At 43.1% G+C, this 27,743-nt stretch overlaps 1 protein-coding gene across 1 annotated transcript in view; it reads right to left on the bottom strand.

Annotated features, from left to right (window-relative positions):
- The window catches only part of LOC144685865 (A disintegrin and metalloproteinase with thrombospondin motifs 2-like), a 264,496-nt gene that overhangs the window by 58,725 nt on the left and 178,028 nt on the right, over nucleotides 1-27,743 (bottom strand). Inside the window, exons 6-9 of the mRNA XM_078550836.1 lie at nucleotides 21,449-21,605; nucleotides 14,119-14,224; nucleotides 6,362-6,505; nucleotides 4,674-4,806 (exon numbers count right to left, since the gene is read on the bottom strand). Coding sequence (XP_078406962.1) covers nucleotides 4,674-4,806; nucleotides 6,362-6,505; nucleotides 14,119-14,224; nucleotides 21,449-21,605 — 540 coding nt within the window. The remainder of the gene's footprint in view (nucleotides 1-4,673; nucleotides 4,807-6,361; nucleotides 6,506-14,118; nucleotides 14,225-21,448; nucleotides 21,606-27,743) is intronic.

The following is a 27,743-nucleotide window of genomic DNA, read 5'->3' as shown; positions in this document are numbered from 1 at the left end:
AATAAAAATGTAATAAAACATGTCCCCTCATGTGACTGTCACATGAGCAGGGACATGTTATTAATAAAAAGTTAAAGTTTTTATTTTATTTTTATTTGCTTTGGAAAGCTGTTCCATCCATGGATGAGGTTTCCAATGGTCTTTTCGCCTGCCCACCAACTGTTAAGTTGGACGCGCAGCGAAAACTTTACGTTAATTGATAACTTATTGGCCTTAACAGGCCTTTTAATTTTTAGCGGGCACGCTGCAGGCTGACTGAACTAATGCACATCATTTCACTCTTGAGCGGGTTCGGCATGTGCCTGCCCACCAAGCGAAAAGTTCTGCCCTAAGTGTGTATTGTAGACTTTATTTTGGAAAAATAACACTCATTCATAAAAACAAATTCAGTACATTTACATTCCTTCAACTACATAAACCATTATAAAAACAAACATTTCATTCAAGCACTTAATCCACTATAAAAACAAACATTTCATTCAAGTGCTTAATCCTTTACAAAACAGACATTGGAATATTGGAATTCATAGTCCCACTTCAAAGAGTCTATAACCATTTGTAGCTGTGAAATGGCAGGCACCCCACTATGATAATGGAAGGTTGTGAAATCAATCACACAGCGCTAATCCAGTAATGATAATGTTCAGGTTTATGTCAACAGACAGAGTGAAATAGCAAGTAATTTTTTTTTAACACTCCACTTGCCTGGATGGGTGCAGCTCCAACAACACTCTAGAAACTTGACAACATCCAGGATAAACTAGCCCACTTGTTTGGCACCCCATCCACCACCTTAAACATTCAGTCTCTCCACCATCAACTCATAGTGACAGCAGTGTGTGCCATCTACAAGATGTACTGCATCACTCATAAAGGTTCCTTTGACAGCATGTTCGAAACCCGTGACCTCTAGCACCCCATAAGAACAAGCACAGCAGATGCATGGGAACACCACCACCTGAAAATTCCCCTCCAAACCACATACCATCCTGACTTGGAACTACATCGCCGTTCCTTCACTGTCGCTGGGTTAAAATCCTGGAACTCCCTTCTTAACAGCATTGCAGATGTATCTACACTACATGGACTGCAGCAGTTCAAGAAGGCAGCTCACCACCACCAAGGGCAATTAGGGATGGGGAGTAAATGCTGCCTAGTTAGCAATACCCACATCCTATGACAGAATAAATAAAACAAAACTCCACACAGTTTTTTTCAAAGATATAAAGGGCTCAACTTTTAAATGTCTTGACAGCTTGACAGTTCCTTTTCACAGTTGTTTTTCACACTTGTGACAGTCGCTTTTGGCAGCTCGCTTGACAGTTCTATGTACTTTGTACACACATTCATGTCCACTTATAACGATCCCAAAGGGCACTTTACCTCTCCCAAATGGCACCTGACCTCACCCAAAGGTGTCCTAGGACTATATCCAAAGGAGTACCCCTACCTCTCCAAAAGGGTACCCTGTCTCTTCAACGAACACAAGTTTAGACGTGGTGCTAACAAGTCTAATCTGCACATTTCATGTTTCCCATTCCTGGCTAACAAAAATCAGACATGAGTGGGGGAAGCTGCTGTTTTATATGGGCAGCTGCCTTCGTGACCCATGCACGAATCCTGACCCGGCCCTATTTCCACTCCCGCAAAAATGTTAGGTGTCGTGTTTGGGGGTGGGATGTCTGGGTTTCAGCCTCCTCTACTGTCATGTCCCTAAGACATGAAAGTGACCATAAACTGTGTAAATCAAACCTTACCTTTTTGCTTACTTAAAAAGTCAACCTTGCTGAACCAAAAGATGGCTGCTACAAGTTACATGAGTCACAAGTTGGCTACAGTTTCTGGAAATTTCCAACAGCAGTTATAGGACAAAAGCTCAACCCTCATCCTTGTGGAATCTCACACCTCTCATTGTGAGGACACATTACAATCAATGATACCAGAGACCAGCAGATGACCTATCTCCCCAGCCTGGCCCAATAACAAAGGGAGAGCCATGAAGCTCATTATACCTGCAGAGGCACTAAAATACACCATCTATTTTCTAAGGTGAACAATGGATTTTGACCAGAGGCATATAAACTGCTTGTTAGCCTGCAACTGACTCAGCAATGGGAAACATCACATGACCTAAGCTTCTGGCCTTTGAAAAGTTTTAATATTACTTTTCTAAACCCACAACTCAGTCTGCTGTTCAAACTCCAGCCTGCAAACATCAAAGCAGGACTCCAGGCTGAACAACTGCCTGCATCAAGTCTTAACCACCTCGGAGCCTATTTCTCTGGAAGACTCCAGCCATTGCCTGCCAAGCAGACCAAGTCTCTGTAGACTAATCTCATCTCACTGCGTAACCATCTACTTTAAAGGAATTCTGAAAATCCTGCTTCACTTAGCTAAACCCACCTCAACTGTAGCTCCTCTGTGAAGAAGGACTCACTGGACTCTGACTTTCTGGACTTTGATAATCACGTGAACTGATATCTATATCTGTGGTGCTTTTTCTTCTAAGTTATGCATAGTTGTAAAAGCTCTTTTCTATCTTCTTATTGGTGTGCGTGTGTGTGTGCGTGCGTGCGTGCGTATATGAAGTTGCAACCATTCGCTGGGTTTGAATGTGTGAATAAACTATACTTTTGATTTAGCCCTAAAGAGAGTTTGCTGCAAGTCGCTTTAAAAATGTACCTCACAGTGGGTTTGAGGAAACATACCACAGCCTACTTCAAAATTTAAAATATCTCTGCTTATGCACAGACAGTGAGAAAAATAAAGGAGTTTAGTTTTGCCTTCCTCTCCTCTCTGTAACAACACCATTTTTTGCAACGACGATGTGGCTCTAAGTTGTTGAGAAAATCCAGGCCTTGGACTCACATCACTAGAAACTGGAGTGTTATTGCCCAAAATCCCTTAACTTAGGGCCCTTCATAATCATTAGATCACATCAGAGTGTGATGTGCCAATTCAGCTGCACAATATTATCCAAGCCCATCTAGTGTCCTAATGGATTCACCTGTGGAATATTAAAATGCCAACATAACTCATCCTTATCGTGATGGAGTCCATAGTTTCAAAGCTTGTATTTTTTGAGACAGGCCCTAATTGAAAAGGGAAATTGAAATGGGAAACTGACCCTTCCAGTTTCTAAGGAAAGTAAAACTGAAGCTTGGATTGGAAACCAAACTTTCTGGGGAGTCTGGAACTGGTTGAAACCGTATAAAAGGACACAGGGCCTTCAGAGATCAGATGATGATCCCAGTGATGCAGTACAAACAGGTTGAAGAAGATGGAATCTAGATCTAGAAGTTGAAAATAGGCAAATATACAGTGTCTGCTGGTGTTCCTGTTTCTTGAAGATAACATTGGTGAATCTATACTATCCAGACTGTTGTAAGCAGAATTGAGGACATTCACTAAAAATGTGCCATACCCGTATGGGGTAAGTAGAATGCAGGTTGGTTGTGTGCTGCTGTCAGCTGGGGATCAGTCTAAATCCTAGAAAAAGAGGAGCTGAAATTCTTCATGAGGAAGACAGAGTTTTGAAGGACCTGGTGGCTGAAATTGATGACATATATACACACACACAGCTCTGCAGCTCTGATGTTTTCTAGCTTGATACCCATGTATATCTGTTCTCATAAGCCTTGACTTAATAAATTAACCCACACTGTGTTTACCCTATCCATTAATATAAAGGCACCAATCACTTATAAAAACATGACATATACTGAGTGGACGGCCAAGTCAATTTGCAAGATCTATCTTAGTTGTATCTGCCATTTAGTGTGTAATTTATTGTTCATAATGAACCGCAATTTGCCTGTTAATTTATGTTTAACTTGTATTGATTCTGGGTTTTACAGTACAAGTGATTACCTAAGATAATAATGTGTTTACTTTGTCTGGTTCTTGTATAGTAAAAATTATTTTGTTTTAAACTGTTGAATTGTGTGACTTCACTCCTTTTGTAAATAACTGGGATTTCAGATTTCTTCTACTTTGGAAAAAAAAAGCTTTTCATAAAGAAAATTTTTTCTAGCTATACTTTTAAAAATGAGCAACAATTTGGCAGTAATATCAAACCACACTGTAGGTTTAACACTGTACATTTAGAAAATATTGTACATCAACATGTGAGATTCCTTGTGTCATTCTATGCAGTTTTGCACGGGAAATTCCAAACTTCTTTGCAGATCTTAAGAGGAAAAATATAAAAGTGTTGAAAGTTGCCTAGGTCTTGCACATATTGCCAATTTCATGCATCCTGCAAATCAAGGAAAACATTAAAGAAGCTGGAATAAATGGTTCATATGCATCCTGGACACCACTACCATTTTATTGATTTAAACACCCACAGAAGAAAGACTTATACTAATAACAGTGACTGACAACATCTTCAGAGTGCTTTAGTCTACTTATCCTAAATTGTGGCTTTGAATTATTTTATCATTTTATATGCGTGTGTGGATATAAATAATCTACACACATATTGATAAATGTTTAGAGTTTTATAAGTGATTTCTTCTGGTCCCATTAGAAGAAGATTGGCAGAAATCTTGAGGTTGCTGCAGAGGCTACAGTGGGAAAATAACCTCTGCAGAAATTCTATCCCATATATGCCTGTTTCAGTATATCTTATGCATGCTCTGTAGGTCTGAAAGAATTTTGATCACACTTACTGCTGTGCACATCATATACCCAACTCCAAAGTCAAAGCGACATTGTTCATTCATAGAGTAATTAATGCCTGGAAGTTGTGGTAACAATGGCCAATCATGTTCAAATGGATCATCCCGTAGACAGTCATATGAACTGCAATGGAAAAATATTTTCAAACAAATTGCTTTCAAAGTTATTGCCCAGCTGAAAGACATTAAACATCCAAGCAACTTTTCATGATTTATACCCTCACCAATAATGACAGCATGGCCAGCATTCTTCATTTCCTGCCCCAACCTCACTATTATTCTGCCCATTCTCCTGGGTCAGATCGTTATATGTGCAGTGCCAGCTCCCAGCAGTATCCCCACTAGCAGTGACTGTAATCAAAGGAAATTCAAGTGGTGCTGCAGTAGAGGCAAGGACTACAGGCCTTGAGGATCTGAGGTCCATACTGCTCTTGGACCTTGGTAGGGGTATGGGGTTTAATGAGAAAGGTGTTCCTTCAGATCCACCACAGCCCTAGGGATTACTATCACCCCTCTTCAAATGGTCACTGAAATAGGCCAAAACAATAGCTAAACAGACTGCAATCAATTTAAGGTAAATTAGAGAAGGTAAGGCTTGCATTTTCCATTACGCCATCCAATGCATTAGAAGTGTAGCAGGATGGGTCTGAAAACTGGCCCATTTTCTAAGCTTGTCTGATTACAATCATGTTCGGCAGGCTTTCAACAACAAAGTTGCCTGCAATTGTAAGCTTGCCAATCATGTGCATAGATAGTTAAATGAGATAGCATCAAAAAGTATACTCTTTCAATGGTTTCATTTCCATCATGACTGGAAGTGGAACCTTTTGTGTCATGATACTCAAATTTTGGACTCATTGGAGGTGTGTTTGATCACAAATGTTGATATAATGATAGGATCCAATAGAGGATGTACGGTCTTGAGTATCTCACTTTTAAATTCTCATTCTTGTTTTCAAATTCTGCCATATTCTTGCACCTCCAGAAATCTGTAACCTCCTCACCCCTCTAAACCTCTGAGACTTTTGCACTCCTCCCCAATTTTAATCTCTCCACCGTTGGTGGCCAAACCTTCAACAGTCCAGATTCTAAGGTCTGGAATTCCCTCTCTATACCTCTTTGTTCCTCTACCTTCCTTTCCTCACATAAATCTCTCCTTAAAACCTGTATCTTTGACCAAGTTTTGGACCACGGGTCTTCATATCCTCTTATGTGGCTTTCGGGCCACTCCTCGAACCATTGCAGTTCTTGGGTTTATAATGCTCCCATACAGGGGAGGGAGTTACAGGGTATTGCCCCAACAACCATGAAGGAATACTACCTTAATGCATGTAAAAGCTCACTCTTTTTGTGTTGTTTTCCTTTCTCTCCATGTATGTTTTGAAACAAATTAAAAAGACAAACTATTAGCGTTGATGCTTGCACTTGTTTTTCTGTCAGGAAGCACCATTATTCTGAAGGCAATGATACAGCACAAGGAAGGAAAACTAACTGCAAAGAAGATCTCTCTGCAATATTTTAGAACATAGAAAGCACAAAACATTTGTTTCAAAAAGAACATTATATGAAAAGCTGGGCTACAATCACTGAACTTTCATCAATTAACTGGAGGAAGGTCATACGTCTATTATTTCATTCACTTGGAAACCAGTAGCAATCAGCAACAATTTTTCACTCACTGCAAGTATCGGTTCAGCTCCTGTTGACTACAGCGAGACCAGTGGAAACGATGGAATGCAGCCTGAACCAATGGAGCCATGATACTTCCCATTTTGATCTCATCACCACAATGATTGCCTTGACCATCATGTTCCATGCCTAACCTAGTAGATGGAAAAAAAGAAAATCAGATAGTTCAATGCAATGAAACAAGAAGTTGGGGTTTTGTACCATGATTTTAAGTACAAAATTTGTTCAAACACAAGGCAAATCCAAGTGCTCATCATTAAAAGAGTCACTGCAAAGACAAAATGAAGACAGGACTGAGAGTCCAAAATGTTCATATTTAATAATTACATTGTCTATTTGCAACTGCAGGGGCTAGGACCAGTATACTTCAGGCACTGGCCACACATCATCAGTAAAATGATGAAAGGAGTTACTGACAGTGCTATCAAGCAGCAACAACCTGCTCACCAACGTTCAATTTGGTTCTGCCAAGGCCACTCAGCTCCAGACCTCATAATAACCTTGTTTCAAGCATGGACAAAAGGGCTGAACTCCAGAGGTGAGGTGAGAGTAGCTGCCCTTGAAATCAAGGCAGCATTTGACCGAGTGTGGCATCAAGAAACCCTAGCAAAATTGAAGTCAATAGGAATCAGGGGAAAACTCTCCACTGGCTGGAGTCATACCTAGCAAAAGGGAAGATGATTGTGGTTGTTGGAGGCCAATCATCTCAATCCAAAACATCACTCCAGGAGTTCTCCAAGGCTGCATCCTAGGCCCTACCAACGTTCAGCTGCTTCATCACTGACCTTCCCCCATCATAATATCAGAAGTGGAGGTGTTTGCTGATGATTGCAGAGTGTTCAATACTATTCACAACTCTTCAGATAGTGAAGCAGCCCATGCCCACATACACCAAGACCTGGACAACATTCAGGCTTGGGCTGATAAGTGGCAGATAACACTCACACCACTCATTTCCAACAAGAGAGAATCTAAGCCACCCTTGATGCATTATGCCACTATCAACATCCTGAGGGTCACCATTGACCAGATAATTAATTGGACCAGCCACATAAATACTGTGGCTAATACAACAGGTCAGAGGCTGGGTGTTCTGTGGCAAGTAACTCAACTCCTGACTCCCAAAAACTGTTCCAACATCTACAAGGCACAAGTCAGGAGTGTGAGGGGGTAATCTCCAGGATGAGTGCAATTCCAACAACACTGAAGAAACCTGATTCCCACCAGGGCAAAGTAGCCTGTTTGTTTGGCACGCCATCTTCCTCCACCGTAAACGTTAAGCCCCTCAACTCCTAGTGCATTGTGGCTGCAGTGTGTGCCATCTACAAGATGCACTATAGAGTAACTCAACAAGGTTTCTTCTACAGCACCCACTCAAACCCATGATAATCACTATTCCCTCATCATCGCTGGATAAAAATCCTGGAACTCCCTCCCTAGCAGCACTATGGGAATACCTACACCACTTGGAGCATAGCAGTTTTGAAAAGAGGCTCACTACTTTCTCCAGGGCAAGTAGGGATGGGCGATAAATACTGGCCTTGTAAGCAATACCCACATCCTATGGATGAATTTAAAAAAAACACCTGCAGAGCATCCTCACTTGCGAGTGATGGTAAGGTTAGCTAATATAAATAATTACTGTCTGATTTTTGTGTTTGGTCCATGAAGGAGGGGCTGAGTTATGGTGGGAAAATAAACTTACAGCCTTTAGAAAGGCAGGAGATTGTTTTTGCTGACATTTTTCAGCTTATACAAATGCTGCATGAGGAAGGGGCTGACAAAAAGTGGCAGAGTAAGAGCAAGTGAAGGCAATCCCAGTGTCAAAGAATGAAACAGTCTCTCGTGTAAGTAGTGGAGCATTGTAGTCCCAACCTCCTGTTTGGTGGTTAGCAAAGTGGATTTACTGGGCATTCCAGAATCTACAGCACACAGGATTAAATGCAGAAAATTATGTCATAATGTACAAAACCTGGCATGATAAGACTGCCCAACCGCATTATCCAATGGTGCAAGATTGTTGCCCATCAAGCTGTCTCACATATACAGTTTGCCCATATGTTAAACCATAACACAACCTTTAACTCTTTCACTGCATCTCATGTACACCCAGGGCAAATATTTAAGCGGCAACTTACACTGGAATGACATGTCACAGTCCCATCTCCCAAGGGCCTCATACAGCAAACCATTGGCACTTACTGAGGTTTTGGGTAGAACACTAATACCAGGGGGCACAGTTTAAAAATAAGGGATATCCCATTTATGAGGAGAGAATTTTTTTCTCTCAGAGGGTCGTGAGACTGTGAAACTCTCTACTCCAGAGAGCAGCGGAGGCAGGGTGCATGAATATTTTTAAGGCTGAGATAGGTAGATTCTTGACTAACAAAAAAGTCAAAGGTTATCAGGGTAGGCAGAATGTGGAGTTGAGGCCACAGTCAGATCAGCCATGATCTTATTGAATGGTGGAGCAGGCTTGAGGGGCCAAATGGCCTACTCCTGCTCCTAATTCATATGTTTGTATAAGAGAGCCATAATTTAGATTTGGGAAATACAACATGTGTTGACATTAGGTCTGAGGAATCTGTCAACACTACTCCTGTTTTACAGGGTAAAATGGATGTCTAATTGCCTAAGCAAGAGTGCACACATTCTGTGAAGGAAGTGTGGTGATCATCATGTTGGTTAAGGCTACAACATAGGTGATCAAAGGTTCACGCTTGAAACAGGCATTTGCCCCTTTACGTATGCAGATGGAGAGCCTAATGCTTGTTTGAGACCCCTTCCTGAAATGGGGATAATGGTCTGGATTTTCACTGAATCCTTTAAAAATAGTGGACGGGTGCCGATTCCAGGATTTCTGACCCCGTTGCTAGGGTTTCTGATTTTCAGGAGTGCCTTTAAATGGTGCCGGCTGGTTTGGTTTGTGGGCCTGCACTCCCAACCTAGCTAGTCTTTCGCAATTTTCATGGAGTCGGGCCAGCTTTTCAAAGAGTTGTGCTTCACGGCCCCTCAGAGGTGTCATGAATCATAGTCTGCATGAGGAAACCTTTGAAAAGTAAGTTTATAAGGTCCTCCCATTCCCCCTATGCCAAGGTATGCCTCCCCACTAACTCCCTATGGCCCCTCATGCCCCCATGCCAAGTGATGGCACTTCCGTTCCCATTTACCCATTATAAACTGTATAGAAGCAATTAATCTAATAGTGACAATAGGATGTATAAAAAAAAGCTTTAAAAAGTCATTAATTGATAACTTTCCACTTTCTTAAAAAAACTCTTTACTACAGCCCAATAAAAGTGTCAATCATCCAGACCCTTTCAAGTATCAATAGCTGAAACTGTAAGCACTTGAAATCTCTTTATCTTGTGTAAATAAACATTATGAAATGGACAGCATAGACCAGAGAGCCAAAGTCAAGCAAGCAATGTCTTCCAGGGCTCAGGTGTTTCAGCAGGTTAACGGGTTACTGGTCTCTAAGGATATATAATAAGGATTAGCATATGGGGCAAGAGGGGCCATAGGGGGTGAGTGGGGGGCATACATTGGTATAAGGGGCATGAGGGGCCACATGGGTTGTTTGGAAAGCATATCTTGGCATGCGGGCATGAGGTGGCATGGATGAGGAATGGGGAGTGTGTGGGGTGAGCAGCTGTGATGGGTGATGGCTGGAGGCCTGTTTTTACTTAAACTGGGAGAAAGACTTTTAAATAGCCCATCTCCACACCAGCATCCCCTGTGGCTGCCTCTGAACAACTTCCCGGGTTGGCTGGCCTGACTGCAGCTTGCACCTGTCCTGCCCACAATGAAAATCCTGTCCTTGCGGACACTTTCTCCAGAGGCAGGTGGGCCGATTCAGGATTTTCCTGACTTCCACCTCGAGGATGAAAATCCAGCCCAATATGTCTATAGGTGGCCTAGCTAGCTGTCATCGAGGGACCACTGGAAGCCACTACCAGGTAAAAGAAAATATTTATCTACTGAATGTCGAGCCTGGAAGAACATTTCACAGCAATTCTGGAGTTTGCTGCCAACTACCCACCCCTTGCAATCTTCTCCTTACTGTCCCCTCCCTCCCTCAGGATTGTACCCCTTGCTTCCTAAGACCTACCTGAGGGCTGCTGTCAGAGAGGGAGCTGGGCCAACTTCACTCTTGTGGAACCAGTAAAGTACCCCTGGACACCCCAATGTGTCAGCCTTACTCATTGGTGGTATTCTTACCTTTGAGTTAACAGTTTGTGGGTTCAAACCCCATTCCAGAAACTTCAGCATTGAATCCAGACTGACACCTCAATGTTGTACTCAGGGAATGCGGTTGGTCTTTCAGATGAGCTGGTAAGCAAATACCCTGCCTGTCCTCTCAGGAGGATGTGAAGGCCCCATGGCATTATTCAGAGAAGAGCAGGGGGGTTTTCCGGTGCCCTTGCCAATATTTATCCCGCGACTAAATTTGCTAAAATATCTGGTCATTGCTGTTTGTGGGATCTTGCTATGTGCAAGGTGGCTGCTGCATTTCCTAAACGTCAAAAGTATTTTGATGCATTTTGAGTTCGATGAGAAATGTTAGTTCTGTTTTCTTCCTCCACAGTTGCTGCCTGATTTTAGAGTATTTTCAGCATTCTCTGTTTTTATATCAAAAGCACTTAATTGGCTGTAGAGTGTTATAGGACATCCTGAGGTCATGAAAGGCATAACTTAAATGCTAGTTGTATCCTAGAAGCAACTGTAATGCTGTTTAATGGGAGATGCAATGAAAAGTGAGAAATATGCTAATCTAAGCACCAGCTTGATCTATATATGAGATGCATGTTAGCTGATATTTTAGTGTTAGCCAGAGTAAGCTACAAGTGTAACTGTTCGTATGTTATAATTTGGCTGCAAGTGTGCTAGCTGCGGATGGCAAAGCTCTGCAGCTAGCCCCTGCTGACCCACAGAAAGTTGAAGCAGTTGAACTCAGGCACTGAAAGGTTAACATGCCAAGAGGTATGGCAAACACTGAAAAAATACAAAGCTTCTGCCGCTTTCCGAACTTGCGTGCCAATAGAGCTTCCCTAGTTCCCATTCTAAATGGAACTGTTGGAAAAATGAAAGCCGCACAGATATTGTGTTTTGGGCTTTTATATATTTTTGCTTTTTTGCCAGAATTTCTATTACCCATCCCTAATTGCCCTTGAGAAAGTAGTGGTGAGCTGCCTTCTTGAACCCGCTGCGGTCCATGAGATGTAGGTTCACCCACAGTGCTGATAGGAAGGGGGAGTTCCAGGATTTTGTCCCAGCGACAGTGAAGGAATGGTGACATGGTTCCAAGTCAGGATGGTGTATGGCTTGGAGGGCAATTTGCAGGTGATGGTGTTTTCATGCATCTGCTCCCCTTGTCAATGGGTATGAGGAAGCCACTGATTCAGACATGCTACCACGATGCATTGCATTGTTCACTACAGGAGAACACGGGATTATTGACCATCGCTCTAGCAGTGATTCAAACATAGTGATAGGCATTGGAAATTGCTGAAAAACATAGCTTCGCACTCTTACTTCAATTTCAAGTATACAGGCCGAGATTTTCCGACCCCACCACGGCAGAACTCACTGTGGGGGATGCAGCAGGCCAACCAAAAGTCCATTGACTTTCGACGGGATCGATGATCCCGCTGACTTGCAGGGCTGGAAAATCCCTCCCATAGTCTTCCACTTCATATGCCATATGGAGCTGAATGTTCTAATCCCAAACTGCATTGTCCTCGAAGCCTATTGTCTTAGAGAAGTGGTAAATTATCACTGAAGTACCAAGCAACAAGAGACTCTTTTATCTCGAACCACACTGACCAGGCTGGCCCATGTCCCACCATGGGACAAGTGTCCCATCAGCACCATAAATGAGGCGGTCATGCACCCCTGTTAGGCAGATAAAACCATCCCTTGGATTTTCAATGGAATCATGGCTGGGGCATACAGGTTAAGTCGAAGATCCACCTGTCACACTTCCAGTGGTACAACAGTGCACTACAATTTCCAATCCACCTTAGCAATATTACCTGCCTCCCCCAGTCCCACCAACTGCTGTTGAAACCTTTATCTGCACTTTTGTCACTTCTGTACTCAATTTCTGCAACAATTCCCTTCTAGCCTTCCATGCTCCTTGAATCATTATCACTCACTTCTTAAAAACTCACTGCCTATATCCTGTCCTGCATTCAACCCTACTTGCTCGTTGCCCCTTGCCTGCTCACCTGAACTGGCTCTCTGTCCATAGTACACTAAATTTCAAAAACTTGGCCTTACTTCCCACTTTATTTGAGTAGTTTTCTCCGGCCTTGTTTCCTCTCTCACATTCTCCAGTATTTTGCCTCTGGCCTTCTGACCCCAACCCCTTCACTGAACTATTGGTGCGTTATGAAAGCCAACTTACTTTCTCATCAAGAGCAGAAGTCAGGAATTCCAAGATCTGACAGACCTGAGTTTCAGCGTATGTGCAGGCCAGGAGCAGGCTGCGCATGCGCAATTCAGCATTTTCAGTTCTTTGGGCCCAGCGCATCTGTGCAGAAAGGGAAAACAGTGCGAAAACCTAGGTCATGTGACCAAGAGCAGAGCGCCATTGCAGACAAGTGTCCCAGGTAGAGGACAGCGGCAGGTTCCAGTTAAGTTAAGGGAAAATGAGAGGAGCAGAGAAACAGGCTCCAAGCAGGAAAAGGGCTGCAGTTAGCAGTCTGTAAGTGATCAGGGCTCAGGAGAACTCCTAGTGTTTTAAGAAGGCAGCAAAAGGTTGGTGACCCTGCGCTGTGGGCTGTTGGGGAAAAGGTACCCCTTTGGAGCAGTAGTATTCTACTCATGGCAGCCGAAGAGCTGAAGTTGTGCTGCGCGTGTTGGTACTTGAGTGCATACTTGGGAATCCAGGGGACCGGAATTGCAGGAGACGAGGCTGAAACCCTGCAAGGTCGGCCATCGTTGAGGCCGTCTGAGTTGGAGTGACTTTTGGAGGGAATTTTCAGGTTAGATCTTCGGAGGTGAAGACTGGAATCCCTCGTGAGAGAGAGGGATTTCAACAAGATTGGTTGACTCACAGTGTTTACTGACACCTAGGTGGGTTGCTGAGAAATCCATGGACTCTTGTCATGATCACATTTGCCATTTAGTGTGCATTGCAGTGTGTTTGACCACAGATTGCCTGTTAATTCACAGGTACCTCATACTAACCATGAGTGTATAAGATAGATATTGTAAATTGTTTATCTTCCTGACTTTATATAATAAAGTTTATTTTTGTTTGTTCAAAGTCTGTGGATTCTTGTGGCTTTATTTCATTAGCAAGTGTCTTGAATCTCAAACTTTGTCTACTTAAAACAAAATGTTATTGGTCCCTAACTGGATCTTATCAAACCTAGGGGTCTGGTCTAGGATCATAACAGGCGACAGAGTCTGTAACTTGGTCCCACTCTTGGGAATACCTTCAAAACCCCTCTGCCGCTCTGAGACGCTCCCATCAACCTTTAAAACCTATCAAAAAAACCTATCCCTTATTGAAAAATCTTTCATTCATCTTTCCCAACTCGCCCACCATGATTCTGAATCTGTTCTTTTGTATTTTTCCCTCTTCAAAGCACCTTGCAACATTTTTCTGCGGTAAAGTTTCTGTATAAATGCAAGTTGCTATTCTTTTGCTAATATTTACCACAATATTACACTTGACAGTAGCTTACATTTTTGTGTTTTTCCAGTTTGATTTTGAACCGTAAGATTTAACACTTACACATGCCCAGTTTCATGAGCAACTACAAATGCGGATGAAAAGCCATCTTCATGGTTCAGAGTGCAACTCCGGATTGGATGGCACATACCTGTAACTGGGGCATAACCTGCAAAAGACAGAAATTTATTAGAGAAGAATGCATTGAAATAACATATATTCAAATATTGAAAAATAACAATTGTGTTTTTCTTACTTCAACAGTGATAAATGGGACATTTTTCTCAAATTTATACATAATAAATGTATGTTTTATCATAGTTACCTCCACTATTTGTGCAATTTATATGTTCATACTGTCGAAAGATCAATCATATTTTATACTACTTTAGTCTGTAAGATGATCTATCTAACCTAAAAGGTGGTTGACACACTAAAACTAAAAACCAACATAGAGAAAGCCCATAAATAGATATCTCATTGGTAATCAACTAATGCTGTATGTGTGTTGGACAGTTTTTGCAGTGTTAAAGTTTGTAAGATAACTAGTAATTATGGTTTTATTTAGTAGTAATGTACCTTTAAGAATGTGTGTTAGGCAAGATCACATGATCTGTAGTAACCAATAGGAGAGTAGCATGGGCTACCTCAGCAGACAATGTAGAGATACAGTTGGAGTTGAAAGTAGTTGCTGCTGAGTATATTGTAAATAAACTTAATGTTTCCACCCAAGAAGTGTCTGCAGATCAACTCTATCATTAAAAGCCCAACTCGGCCACCCCACAACAAACTGGCAATGAGGATAAAACAGGATTGAACAGATGAAATCAAGTTAAAAATAAATCGGCACTGAACCCTGCCCAGTGGTTGTAAGTAGCAAGCTCCGTTAGAATTGAAGAAGTTATCCTCTCTCAAAATACCACAATTTGGGAGAATTGATCCTTTTGATCAATTGATGATTGGTCTCAATACATAGAATGCCTCACATTCTTTTTTCAAGTGAATGAGATTACCGGGAAAGAGAAGAGGCGAGTGATCCTCTTATGTATTTGTGGGAGCAAAACCTACAGCTTGATTCAAAGATTGATGGCACCCAGTGCCCCAGGTTCAAAGAATTTTGATGAATTGGTGGACCTCCTGAAGGGTAATTTTCAACCAAAGCCTTCAGTCATGATGCAGAGGTTCAGGTTTAATTCACGAAACAGAGCCCCGAGTGAGACAATTGCATGCTACGTGGCAAATTTGAAGCAGATAATGGAATAGTAACACTCGGAACAACATGCTCAGAGATCGTTTAGTGTGTGGTGTGAAAGAGGATACGATTTAGAAAAGGTTATTGTCCTAAGTAAATCTGGATTTCAAGAGGGCGCTAGAGATAGTGCTGGCCATGGAAAGTGCAGAAAGAGATACAAAAGCAATACAACATGTGCAAAATAGTGCCGTCCTCCACATTGGGCTGGAAACCTCAACTGAAAGAGGAGAGAAAAAGTGAGATTCTGCTGAGAAGCGGGAAATAGCCCCCGCTAGCCGAAGAGTAAAGAGAAATAACTTGTAAGACCATAAGACAAAGGAGCAGAAGTAAGCCAATCAGCCCATCGAGTCTTCTCTGCCATTTAATGAGATCATGGCTGATCTGATAATCCTCGACTCCACTTTCCTGCCTTTTCCCCATAATCCTTGATTCCCTTACTGATTAAAAATCTGTCTATCTCAACCTTGAATATATTTAATGAACCAGTCTCTACAGCCCTCCGCAGTAAAGAATTCCACAGATTCACAACCCTCAGAGAAGAAATTCCTCCTCATTTCTGTTTTAAATGGGCGCCCCCTTACTCGGAGATTATGCCTTCTGGTCCTAGACTCTCCCACAAGGGGAAACAACCTCTCAACATCTACCCTGTCAAGTCCCCTAAGAATCTTTTATGTTTCATTAAGGTCGCCTCTCATTCTTCTAAACTCCAATGAGTACAGGCCCAACCTACCCAACCTCTCCTCAAAAGAAAATCCCTCCATACCCGGGATCAGCCTAGTGAACCTTCTCTGGACTGCCTCCAATGCTGGCATATCTTTCCTTAGATAAGGGGACCAAAATCGTTCACAGTATTCTAGGTGTGGTCTAACTAGTGCCTTGTATAGTTTTACTAAGACATCCCTATTTTTATACTCCATTCCCTTTGAAATAAAGTCCAACATTTTATTTGCCTTCCCTGTTACCTACTGAGCTTGTATGTTAGCTTTTTGTGATTCATGCACAAGGACGCCCAAATCCCTCTGTGCTGCAGCTTTCTGCAGTCTTTCTCCATTTAAATAATATTCAGCTCCTCTATTCTTCCTGCCAAAGTGCATAACCTCACATTTTTCCACATTATATTCCATCTGCCAAATTTTTACCCACTCACTTAATCTGTCTATATCCCTCTGTAGACTCCTTGTGTCACCAGTGCCACTTGCCTTCCCACCTATTTTTGTGTCATCTGCAAACTTGGTGATAGTACATTCATTTCCCTCATCCAAGTCATTAATACATATTGAAAATAATTGCAGCCCCAGCACTGATCCCAGTGGCACTCCACTAGTTACAGGTTGGAATCCTGAAAATGCCACCTTTATCCCAACTCTTTGTCTTCTATGAGTTTGCCAATCCTCTATCCATGCTAATATACTACCCCCAACACCATGGGCTCTTATCTTATTAAGTAGCCTTATGAGCTATACCTTATCAAATGCCTTTTGGAAATTCAAATATATTACATCTACTGGTTCCCCTTTACCTATCCTGCTTGTTACCTCAAATAATTCTAATAAATTTGTCAGGCATGATTTCCCCTTCATGAAGCCATGCTGACTCTGCTTGATTATATTAAGCATTTCTAAATGCTCAGCTATTACATCCTTTATAATAGACTCTAACATTTTCCCAATGACGGATGTTAAGCTAACTGGCCTATAGTTACCTGTTTTTTGTCTCCCTCCCTTTTTGGATACGAGTGTTACATTGGTCGTTCTCCAATCCTCTGGGACTTTTCCAGAGTCTAAAGATTCTTGGAAGATTACTACCAGTGCATTCACTATCTCTGTAGCTACTTCCTTTAATATCCTAGGATGCAACCCATCAGGTCCAGGGGACTTATCGGCCTTTAGCCCCATTAGTTTCCCTAGTACTTTTTCTCTAGTCTTAGTTATTGTATTTCTTTCCAATCCCACCACCACCCACATTTTGCCCCTTGTTTATTTAGTAATTTTGGAATGCTATTGGTGTCTTCTACTGTGGAGACTGATGCAAAGTATTTATTCAACTCCTCTGCCATTTCTTAGTTCCCCATTACTTTTTCCCCAGCCTTATTCTCTAAGGGGTCTATGTTCACTTTGGCCTCTTTCTTCCTTTTTATATATTTAAAGAAGCTCTTACTGTTCATTTTTATATTACTTGCTAGTTTACCCTCAAAGTTTATTTTCTCTCTCTTTATTATTTTGTTGGTCATCTTTTGTTGGTTCTTAAAACATTCCCAATCCTCTGACTTACCACTAATGTTTGCCACATTGTATGTTTTTTCTTTTAATTTGATACTATCCTTAACTTCCTTGGTTAACCATGGTTGGTTTATCCCCTTCCTAGACTACTTCTTCCTCACTGGGATATATCTTTGTTGTGAATCATGAACTATTTTCTTAAACACCTACCACTGTTCATCAACCGTCTTTTCTGCTAAGCTCCTTTCCCAGTCTGCTCAAGCCAACTCTGCCCTGAAGAGCCTGAAACAACACAACGGTTGTACCAATATACACGATTGCCTTTTGGTGTCTCCTCCTCTTGTGCCATCTTTCAGGGAACAATGGAAAGCCTACTGCAGGAACTGCCACAGGTTGTAGTCTATTTACATGACGTATTGGTGGCAGGATTCACTGAGAAAGAGCATTTGGCAAACTTAGAAGTCGTCTTAAAACGTTTCTTGCAAGCTGGAGTGTGTTTAAAAAAAGAAAAGTGCACTTTCCAAATGAGGGAGATAACCTATTTGAGTCACCGGGTAGATTCACAGGGCCTCCACCCGGTTGAGGGGAAAGTGAGAGCCACAAGAGAGGCACCTGCGCCAAAGAACGCCTTAGAGCCCAAATCATTCCTAGGAATGATCTACTATTACAGGCTGTTCTTACCTGATTTGTCTACAGTGCTGCCCCCCTCTGCATTCTCTACTCAAAAAGAACTAACGTTGATCCTGGGAGGTGCCCCAGAATGAAGCTTTCATAAAAGTGAAACAGTTGTTGCACCCATCCAATCTATTAGTGCATTATGACCAGGTGGAAGAATTGTTGCTGACATGTGATCCATCTCCCTATGGAGTGGGAGTAGTGCTTTCTCATTGGATGGATAATGACACAGGACGACCAATAGGTTACATACCAAGGACGCTCACCACAGTGGAAAAGGGATACCTTTTAGGAGAAGAAGCCTGTCCATCATCTTTGGTGTCACGAAATTTCACCAGTATGTACACGGCCACCATTTTACAATTGTTTCAGACCACAAACCATTGCTAGGATTGTTTAGTGAGGACAAGGCTATACCACCGATAACCTCAGCAAGAATACAATGATGGGTCTTAATTCTGGCAGCATATGAATACACTTTCATACATAGACCCGGCAATCAAATCGGAAACGCCGATGCCCTTAGTCATTTGCCTTTACAAGAAAGTGATGAGCAGGCCCCAGTTCCACAGGAACTTGTTTTACTGTTAAATTTCTTAGATTCCTCGCTGCTTTGTGCTCGACAGATCAGAGACTGGACAAGTCAGGACCCAGTCCTATCTCAAGTATGAGAACAAGTGGTTGGTCACAGGAGCCTGTATCTGATGAAATGAAACTGTACTTCAACAGAAGACATGAAATAACCAGCTAGGATGGCATCTTATTGTAGGGAGCACAAGTGACAGTTCGTCCAAAGGAAAGGGAGCCACTCTTAATTGGACTACACAGTGCCCACCCAAGAATTTCCAGAATGAAGACCATAGCAGGCAGCTATCCATGGTGGCCTGGGATCGATTGCGAAAGAGAGAGTTTAGTAAAGCACTGTGTGCAATGTCAGCAACTGCAAAAGTTGCCAGCCACAGCTCCGTTACACCCATGGGAATGGCCAGGTAGACCCTGGTTGCGGTTACACATTGACTACGTTGGACCTTTCCTGGGAACAATGTTTCTGCTCATTGTCGATGCCCATTCAAAATGGTTGGACATTTATGAGGTGAAGACACCAACATCGGCTGCTACAATTGAGAAACTACGTCAGAGTTTTGCCATTCGCGGATTACCAGAAGTAGTTATTTCCGATAACGGCACGGCGTTTATGAGTGCTGAGTAGCAATGGTTTATCAGCCTCAACAGCATCACTCATGTGAAAACTGCACTGTATCGCCCTTCCTCAAACGCACTGGCGAAGAGGGCGGTTCAAACATTCAAGGCAGGCATGAAAAAGCTAACTGGCAATTCCTTGGCAACCAAGCTAGCACGCTTTCTTTTTCATTACAGGACTACCCCTCACACAACAACAGGTGTCACACCTGTGGAGTTATTGCTGAAACACTGTCTCAGGATGAGATTGAGCTTAATAATGCCCAATTTAGAGGGGAAGGTGGAAAGGAGTCAGGGAAGCCAGAAAACTAAACACGACTGGCATATTTGAGAGAGGAAATTTACCGTGGGAGAGCCAGTATATGTGAAGAACTTTAGGGGAGAACCAAAGTGGTTACTGGGTGAAATAAGTCTGGTGACTGGACCTCTATCTTACCACGTGGAAGGCCGATCATCCGTAAACATGTGGACCATTTAAGGAAGAGAGAGAGAAACCTTCAAAATATGGTTCCACCTGTGATCATGACCGGGTCTGCATTTCCTGTTGAAAATACTCAACACAGGACTGACATGTCTGGTGTTCCTGTAAGAGTTGAGGATACAGAACTGCAAGTGCCCACTGAAGCACCTGACGTTCAGGCAACTCCGGAAAAGGAGGTTCCTGACAAAGAATCTGAAGTTGTGGAGCTGCAACGTTTCACACAAAAGACTGAACTTGTAAACTCCTTACCCAGTGTAAATATTGTGTGTCTTGAAAAATATGTACTTGTAAATATAATATGGACAGCCAAATTAAAGGGGGAGGAATGTAGTAATTATGGTTTTATTTAGTGTGCAATGTGCATTTAAGAATAATACTTGTTAGGCAAGATTACATGATCTGTAGTAACTAACAGGAGAGTAGCACAGGCTCCCTCAGCAGTCAGTGTAGAGTTAGAGTTGGAGTTGAAAGCACACGTGTAGTTGCTGCGGACTATATTGTAAATAAACTTAATGTTTCCACCCAAGGAGTGTCTGCAGATCAACTCTATCATTAATAGCATAACTTTGGCACCCCACCACAATAACAATCATGTACATTGCACTTAACGGTTGAGAAAACACCAAATATTAAAATCTAGTATCTTAATTCGTATTTTAGAAAATTACAATAAATAAAAGATGCACAACATTCTATTCTCTAATCCCAGCTTTATCACTGATGTTCATAATCATGCATTTTCAAGTAGCATAAGTGGCCTTATGATTTATAGTAATTATTGTTTTGTCTGACAGTGGTATAGTATATGAAGTTGCTAAGTGAAAGTATAGAGCAGTCTAGACACTCGATGATACACCAATTTGACAGGGGTAAAATGTAAAACATGATGTGTGGCTTGCAAACACTGGAAGTCACTACCTGCAATATCAGTATAGGTATCAAAAGAAGCATTCAGCCCTTTGCATAGTTAACGCCTGCTTTACAATTTGGTTTGCCCTGAACATAACTGGTTGCAGTTAGGAAGATCAGATCCACATGCAGTCTAGCCCAATGGGCAACATCAAAAAGGTAAGTTTAAAAAAATACTTATCTGAATTTGAGTCAAGAAATGTAGGACCACTCTATTACAGCAACTGTCTGCCAGCCACTGCCATCCTGATCACTACCTCGCCCTCCCCTACTCCACCCCTGATTGCTATACTTTGATCCCCCTTCTCTCGATCACCCCTTCTCCTAATTGCCTTCCTCCTTCAGTTGCCCACACCTCCCTCCTGATCACCCTCTCCTCTTCAAAATATACTGTGTTGCAGATAGTAACCCAAAATTCAAATGGTCTTCTCTGCCCAGCCATGTGGCTGTAGCTCACCGGTCAGAAGTAAATGAGGCCTGAGGCCCGATGCCAAATTGGTCCAGTTAGGCCAGCATACTCCCCCCACCATCCTGTACTATTAAAACGTTAAACTGGAAAATAACACACTAATGAATGAAGTGTCTTGAATTATTTATCAATAAGTATGCTTAAGCACAATATAAAACTGTTCACCCAACCTGAATGGAATACAGTACCTTGCATACCCGATGGACCAAAGTCCTGCCTTGTTAGGAAGATGGCATGGTCATGATATTCTGCATGGCTTGTATCAGACTTCTGCTGGGAGTAAGCCCATTGACACACATTCTTCAAACTTTGTGCGGGGTTCCCAATTTCAATTAGACTAACAGACTAAGAAAGAAAACATTTTTCTTTAAATTTAGCCGTAATTTCAACAGACTACAGTGCAAGAGTTAGAACATTCTTCAAAGAGATTGTTGGATATGTGACATTATTTCTCATTTTCTGAACAAATAGTTAGCAATTTGTCTTTTACTTTCACTGAATATTTTTGATTGAGTTTGGAAACACTGAATATATTTATTATTTATTCCATGGTGACATTCACACTCTTCGTGAATTGACTGTCTTTCATCGTGCAATTGAGAATCTGCTTGTCTCCCACTTTCCATGTTCTATCTGGCTCTGATTAGTGTTCCAGTCTGCCTGTCTCCTTCTTATTCTCGGTATGACTCTCAGACATTTTGGCACTTAAATTACACCGTGTACAACTAACATCAGAATATTTAATATGTTTGGCTAAAACTCTTTTATCCTATATTTCCACAGAAGCTTTAAACCATTCAAAATAAGTGGGATAAATTCTCATCTTCACCTGCAGAGGTAATTTAGATGAGCAGATGACCTGCCCAATGTAGAATTTATCCAATTTTCAGTCCATTGAAATTGAGCTCCTGGTTTTGAACCTTACTTGCTGGCAGTGGGTATCAGAGGCTGTACTGTGCATGACTTTTGAACTATTCACTTATTTAATTGGAAAATCACACACAGTGCGTACCTAAATCTCTCATTTGCAATTCTCAGCAAAATTCCCCACTCGCAGGCTGAAGTTGGAAAATTTAATTTTTAATTCAAGTTTTAAAAAGTGCCTTAAACACCAAGTAACCTTGGAGTTGGAAGAAACCCTGCTTTTATTAAGAGTACTTAAAAGTAGAATTGGTTTTACAGAGTCCACCCAGATTGTTGTGGTGAGATGAGGGCAGGGTGTTTTGATGGCAGGGTGGAAGGAAGCCAGGACCTAGTTAGGGCCTGAGTAAGGAGTTGGACTGTGAGACAAGAATATGTACCTAGTCAGGTCGGGGACATCAACAACCACAATGGTTCAAGGAATGGGTTTTTCCTTGGCTCTTTGACTGAGCCATGGCATTAGGATGCCGCTTCCATGTTTCCTGAGCGTTTGGAGCAGGTGGGCGTGCTCATGGTCAACACTTAACTGTTGAAGCCTCAGAAGGGATGAGGGACAAAATAGAACCATTCTACAACTGGCACAAGAGAGACAGCACTTGAGTGATGGAGTCTCAATGAGGGAGGGATGCCACCTTCTCCATACCAACCTCCATTCTCTGAGGAATAATCCCTGAAGATCATGCTGCAGCTATAAGGATCTGCAGAGACGTGTTGTTCCTAGCAGATGGAGCAAAGAAGCCTGCCTCAGAGACATGGCTAGAGGTGGATGCGGAGGTGAGCAGCAGGAATGTGGTCTCTCGCTCATGGATACAGTGCCACAAGAGTTCCAGTAACCTCATCAGGGTGAGAAAGGTGAGTGGCAATCCACACTCAAGTGCAAATCCCCACCTTCTGATGTCCCCAGTCTTCTCTTGCACAACATTCATCAGATCAACACGCCTTGCATTTCCACTCACTGATCTCTCTCAAGGCACCTCCTCACACCCCCATCTGAACAGCCACCACTAACATTCATCTTTATCTTATTGCCATCTCACACCTGTCCCTCCTAGTGACTCTCCACAAATGTCAGCCCAATCTCTCAAAACAATATTCTTGCACTCATACCTCTTCTTTCTCTCCTTGAAGAAAGACCACAAAACACTAGGGGGAGACAGAAAATCAAGGTGGCCCTCCAGTCACAGCCACCCCAGCTACTGCAGAGGATGATGTGCTGGGGCTGAATTTCGGGGGGCAGGCGGGAGCGAGCGCAATCGGGTCCGATCGGGTCCGCACTGCCATTTTACGTGGGCGGGCCAATTAGGCCCACCCAGCGTGACACTCGCCCAGAAGCGCTGTGCATTCCCTGTGCGGGCTAGGGGGGAGGATTCCCTGAGTCGGGGCCTGCGCTCTTTCACGCATATGTGCAAAAGAGTGCAGAAATCTCCCTGAGGCAGCTCTGTGTCTCAGGGAGATCAGTTTAAGGTTTTAAAATTTAAATAAAGGAAAAAAAACTTTTAAAACATGTCGCCTCAAGTGACAGTGTCACATGAGCTGGATATGTTACTGAATTTTTAAAATAATTTTTATTGAATTTTAAAACACTTCATGAAACCTCATCCCACCCGTGGATGAGGTTTCATGAAAAATGCAAAGGCCGCCTGGGCTATTCACCCGCCCACCAACCTTAAGGTTGGATGGGCAGCTCATTTAACTGTTTTAATTAGTTTTTAATAGGCCTTAATAGGCCTTTGACAGACCCAGCTGCCCGCGCGCCAAATTGAAAATGTAAATGACGTGCGATGACGTCGGGATGCCCGCCCAACATCACCGCGTGTCATTTTACGCGTTGGAGAGCGGGCCCCGCCCCCGCTCGCCGACCGGAAAATTCTTCCCCTGGAGATCAGCAGAGTTTCAGAGTGCATGATCATTGGCGATGGAGAAATGAGGGTCGCCCAGCTACTTGGTGACAGGATTAAATTTCACACAGCCACATGACAAAAACACACACGCATGTTGGCTTGATGCCAGTAGCCACTGAAATGTGATGATCTGCAAAATGTTGCCTTTGAACCCTTTCACTTTGTCAGCGTTAATTCATGTCCTTCATCTCCTGTAGAAACTTAAAGCATTACTCTGGACTCGGTGCTGAAGGAGAAAAAGGATTCCTCAGAGGAGGCACCAACACACGATTCATGAGTACCCCCCACCAGCTCAAATACCCACACCTTGGTGGGACCTTGAAGATGGAATTGGATTGTCACATGGTAAAGCATGTGCCACTTGTGAGCAGGGGCAGATGGTGGAGTTAGAGGCAGCAATGGAGTCCCCATCACAGGTGCAAACACTCCAAGCTCTGCTCAGCTGGACACAGATGCTAAGCCTCATGGATCATCCACAAAGACGACAATTCTGGAGCAACAACAGGAAATCTGTACTGTTCAGAGCCACTGTGCATGTTGGAGAAAGATTGGAGGAGTCCGTTCCACCACGAGTGCTATGATGTCTCCATGAAAAGAGTGGCTACGTGCACAGAGCATCAGATGCAGCCGGCCCTCACCAATGGCCTGCATACTCAGTCTGCCAGTTTAAGTAGGGTGGAGGAAAACCTCGCCTTGATTGTTCAGTATGTTACTTGGGTACAGCAAAGTGCTCTCTAGCTCTTGGCTAGCAGGAAAGTGCAGGTGTGCCATGGGAAGGAAAATGGAGAAAGGGAAAGTGGGGACACTGTTCAAAGCACTCCCATTCCTCCACCCAAGCTCCCACACCCTGATCCCCCAATCCCATTCAGATCCTGACATGCTACCTCCTGACCTGATGGCTGAGTCTGCCTCTGCACAGGTAGGCATGGGAAAGTCTTTAGCAGGGCCCTCATAGGCTCTGAGGATATCAGCCAAGAGCAATTGAGCAGTTAGAGCAGGGATATGAGCAGCCTGCCTCTAACTCTGCTGTGCCACAGGGATGGCACTACACAAGACTAATAGGAAAAGAAAGAGAAAGACTTTATAGTTTCACAAGGGAAGTCACTTGGGTGTTTAAATGTTTGTTAAATTGTGACTTTTTTGTCAATATTTATGCAGCATAAAATTCATTTCAAAACTCCATTGCCCATTCAGCTCTTCTGTTGACTGTCACCTTCCAAGTGGCCTTCAGCCTTGAAGAAAATGATATGACCAGAATAGAAGATGAGCTTGACATTAAAAGAAACCCATGGCTTCCATCAGCAGTCTACCCAGCCCCCATATCAGGGTCTGCCCCAGGATTTTATGATACAGCTTTGGCCGACCTTCATAGCAAATAACTCATCCACAGCACTATTCTGTATTCTTATGGTGGATCCTGGCTGGAGATGGAAAAGGAACGTCGCTGAGAGAAGTAAGTGCCAGGTGTAAGAATTCCTGTCTTAGGAGCAAGCAGTGCTGTCTGATTTTTTTTTTGCCATTTCTGCCAGAAGGTTTGGGGGATTACTGCTTTTCAACATTGTTGCTTATCTCATTAATCTGTACTTCTGTCAGGTCTGAGGCGGGTAGCTGCAGCAAAGTCTCTAGTATGCTTGGGGCTGCACTGAGAGGCAGATAAAAAATCAGGTTGAGATAGAATCATAGAATGGTTACAGCACAATAGGAGGCCATTCAGCCCACTGCGTTGTACTGTACTGTACAAGTGCATCAATTGTTTGTGTGGGGATTCTTTGTGTTTGGCGTAAGACACTGGGTATTAGCTGCATAAAGCAACAGTGAAATATATATTTGAATTTGGGATTGTTTATAGAACCCAGTAGGTTGTGTTGGGCCAAGAGTGGAGAAGTTGTTGGAATAATTAGGAGATAGGTTGGAGATGGTGATTTGGCAAGTTTGTGATTTTTTTTGTGAATTGTTCACTTTTAAAGTTTAGTACGAGCTAACTTAAGTGTTCAGATGTATAAAGTGGGCTGGGTGAGGAACAGTCACGGCAGCTGTATATCAGACAGTCTTATCCTTTAATTGGTTTGCAGAGCTTTTCTTTGCTCTGATGGGGAAGATTCTTTTTGCTGCAATATGAGTGAAGAAGAAAATGAAGGGCGGGATCTTAGGGGCACCACGGTTTCCACCTCCCCTAACCCCACCAATACCGGCTAAAAGGTTGATGGGAAGCCTGCCCACAGGAAGAACAGCTACCCCAACTTAATGGCCAATTCACTGTTAATAGGCTGAAGGTGGGACTTCCACCTCTCAGGGACAGGGAGTCTCACCTCAGAGAACTGCTTAATCACCGGCAGCTCTGTAGACCCAGCAGCGTCAGGCAGGAGCGGTGGCCACTGCTGGGACTACAGGCAATCCTCAATGAAGTTTGTCCCTGGAGCCAGACACCAAGTTAAGTGGAGGGGCGATATCACTGAGATCAGGCTAGCAGGCCCTGGCAAGGCGGGTGAGAGCAGTTGGGAACTGGGTTTGTCGAGCCAGGGTGGAGAGGAGGCAGGAGGAAGGTAGGGGGTTGGGTGGGGGGGACAGGGGGAGCATGCTGCCTCCATTGGTAACAGGGGACCTGCAAAGGAGGTCTGCCTCATTTGCCTGACACCAGACCATGCAGCTAAAGTGGGCTACCTATTTGGCTTGGGTCTCCCCCTACCATGGATAAAATAGCAACAGGGATGGGTTGAGGCCCTTAGGTGGCCACTTAAGAGCCTCAATAAGCCCAAGGGCAGGTGGGCCAGCCGACATCTTCACCACCCCCAAAAAATTTCGTACAGGTCGGAGGAGAGCATGTAGACAGCAGGAAGTCCACATGTTGGATTTTACAAGCCCCCTGTCTTCAAACCCGCTGGAGGGGGAGGGTAAAATTCAGCCCAAATAATTTGGGAAGAATATCTTTGTGCAATATTGTTAATTAACATGATAAAAGTAGAAAAGAACCATTTTGAAACAGATCACCAATGAGGAAGATAAAGAATAAGAACATATTTAGAAGAAGACTGACAGAGATCCATTACAGACACAATTTATTTTTACTCAAAGATGCTATGGTCTTTTGAATTAAGCATAATGCCTGAAAATCTGTGTGCCACAATCCTGAAGGTTACATTAGCCTTGCGTCTGTTGGTGTCCTTCAGTGTTGACCCCAGCCAAGATTGTAGGGTTAATGGGGGTGGTGGGGGGTTGGTTCTGGTGTGGGGGGTGGTGGGCAATCTCATGTGCCTGCCTACCTCATGTAGCCAGAGTATCTCCTACCTAGCTGCCACCAGTCCCACTTAGAGACCCCTTCAATCCTCTGTACAGCCGGTGGGGGGGGGGGGGGGAACAAGCCAGGTTTTTCTTAGGCAAGGGTATTAAGTGCTACAGAGGCAAGGCAGGTAGGTGGATGGATGAGGCTAATAAAGGTCAGCCATGATCTTATTGAATGCTGGAATAGGCCCAAGTGGCTGAATGGCCTATTCTTCTCCTTATAGTCCTCAATGATTTTTTCCCTTATCTTCAGGCCACTCCCCTCAGCTGGATTCCCCATGGGGGCCAACTTATGTCTACCTGGGCACCACCTCACTTAGCGTTACAGTCTCTCGTCTCTACAGCCTCTACACTAGGTCCTGATTGAGCAGAAATGGGAATT

This window comes from Cetorhinus maximus, chromosome 10 (assembly GCF_964194155.1).
Source record: "Cetorhinus maximus chromosome 10, sCetMax3.hap1.1, whole genome shotgun sequence".
In the NCBI taxonomy this organism is placed as follows: Eukaryota; Metazoa; Chordata; class Chondrichthyes; order Lamniformes; family Cetorhinidae; genus Cetorhinus; species Cetorhinus maximus.
The sequence above is the reverse complement of the archived record's forward strand: the minus strand, read 5'-3'. Positions and strand labels throughout refer to the sequence as shown.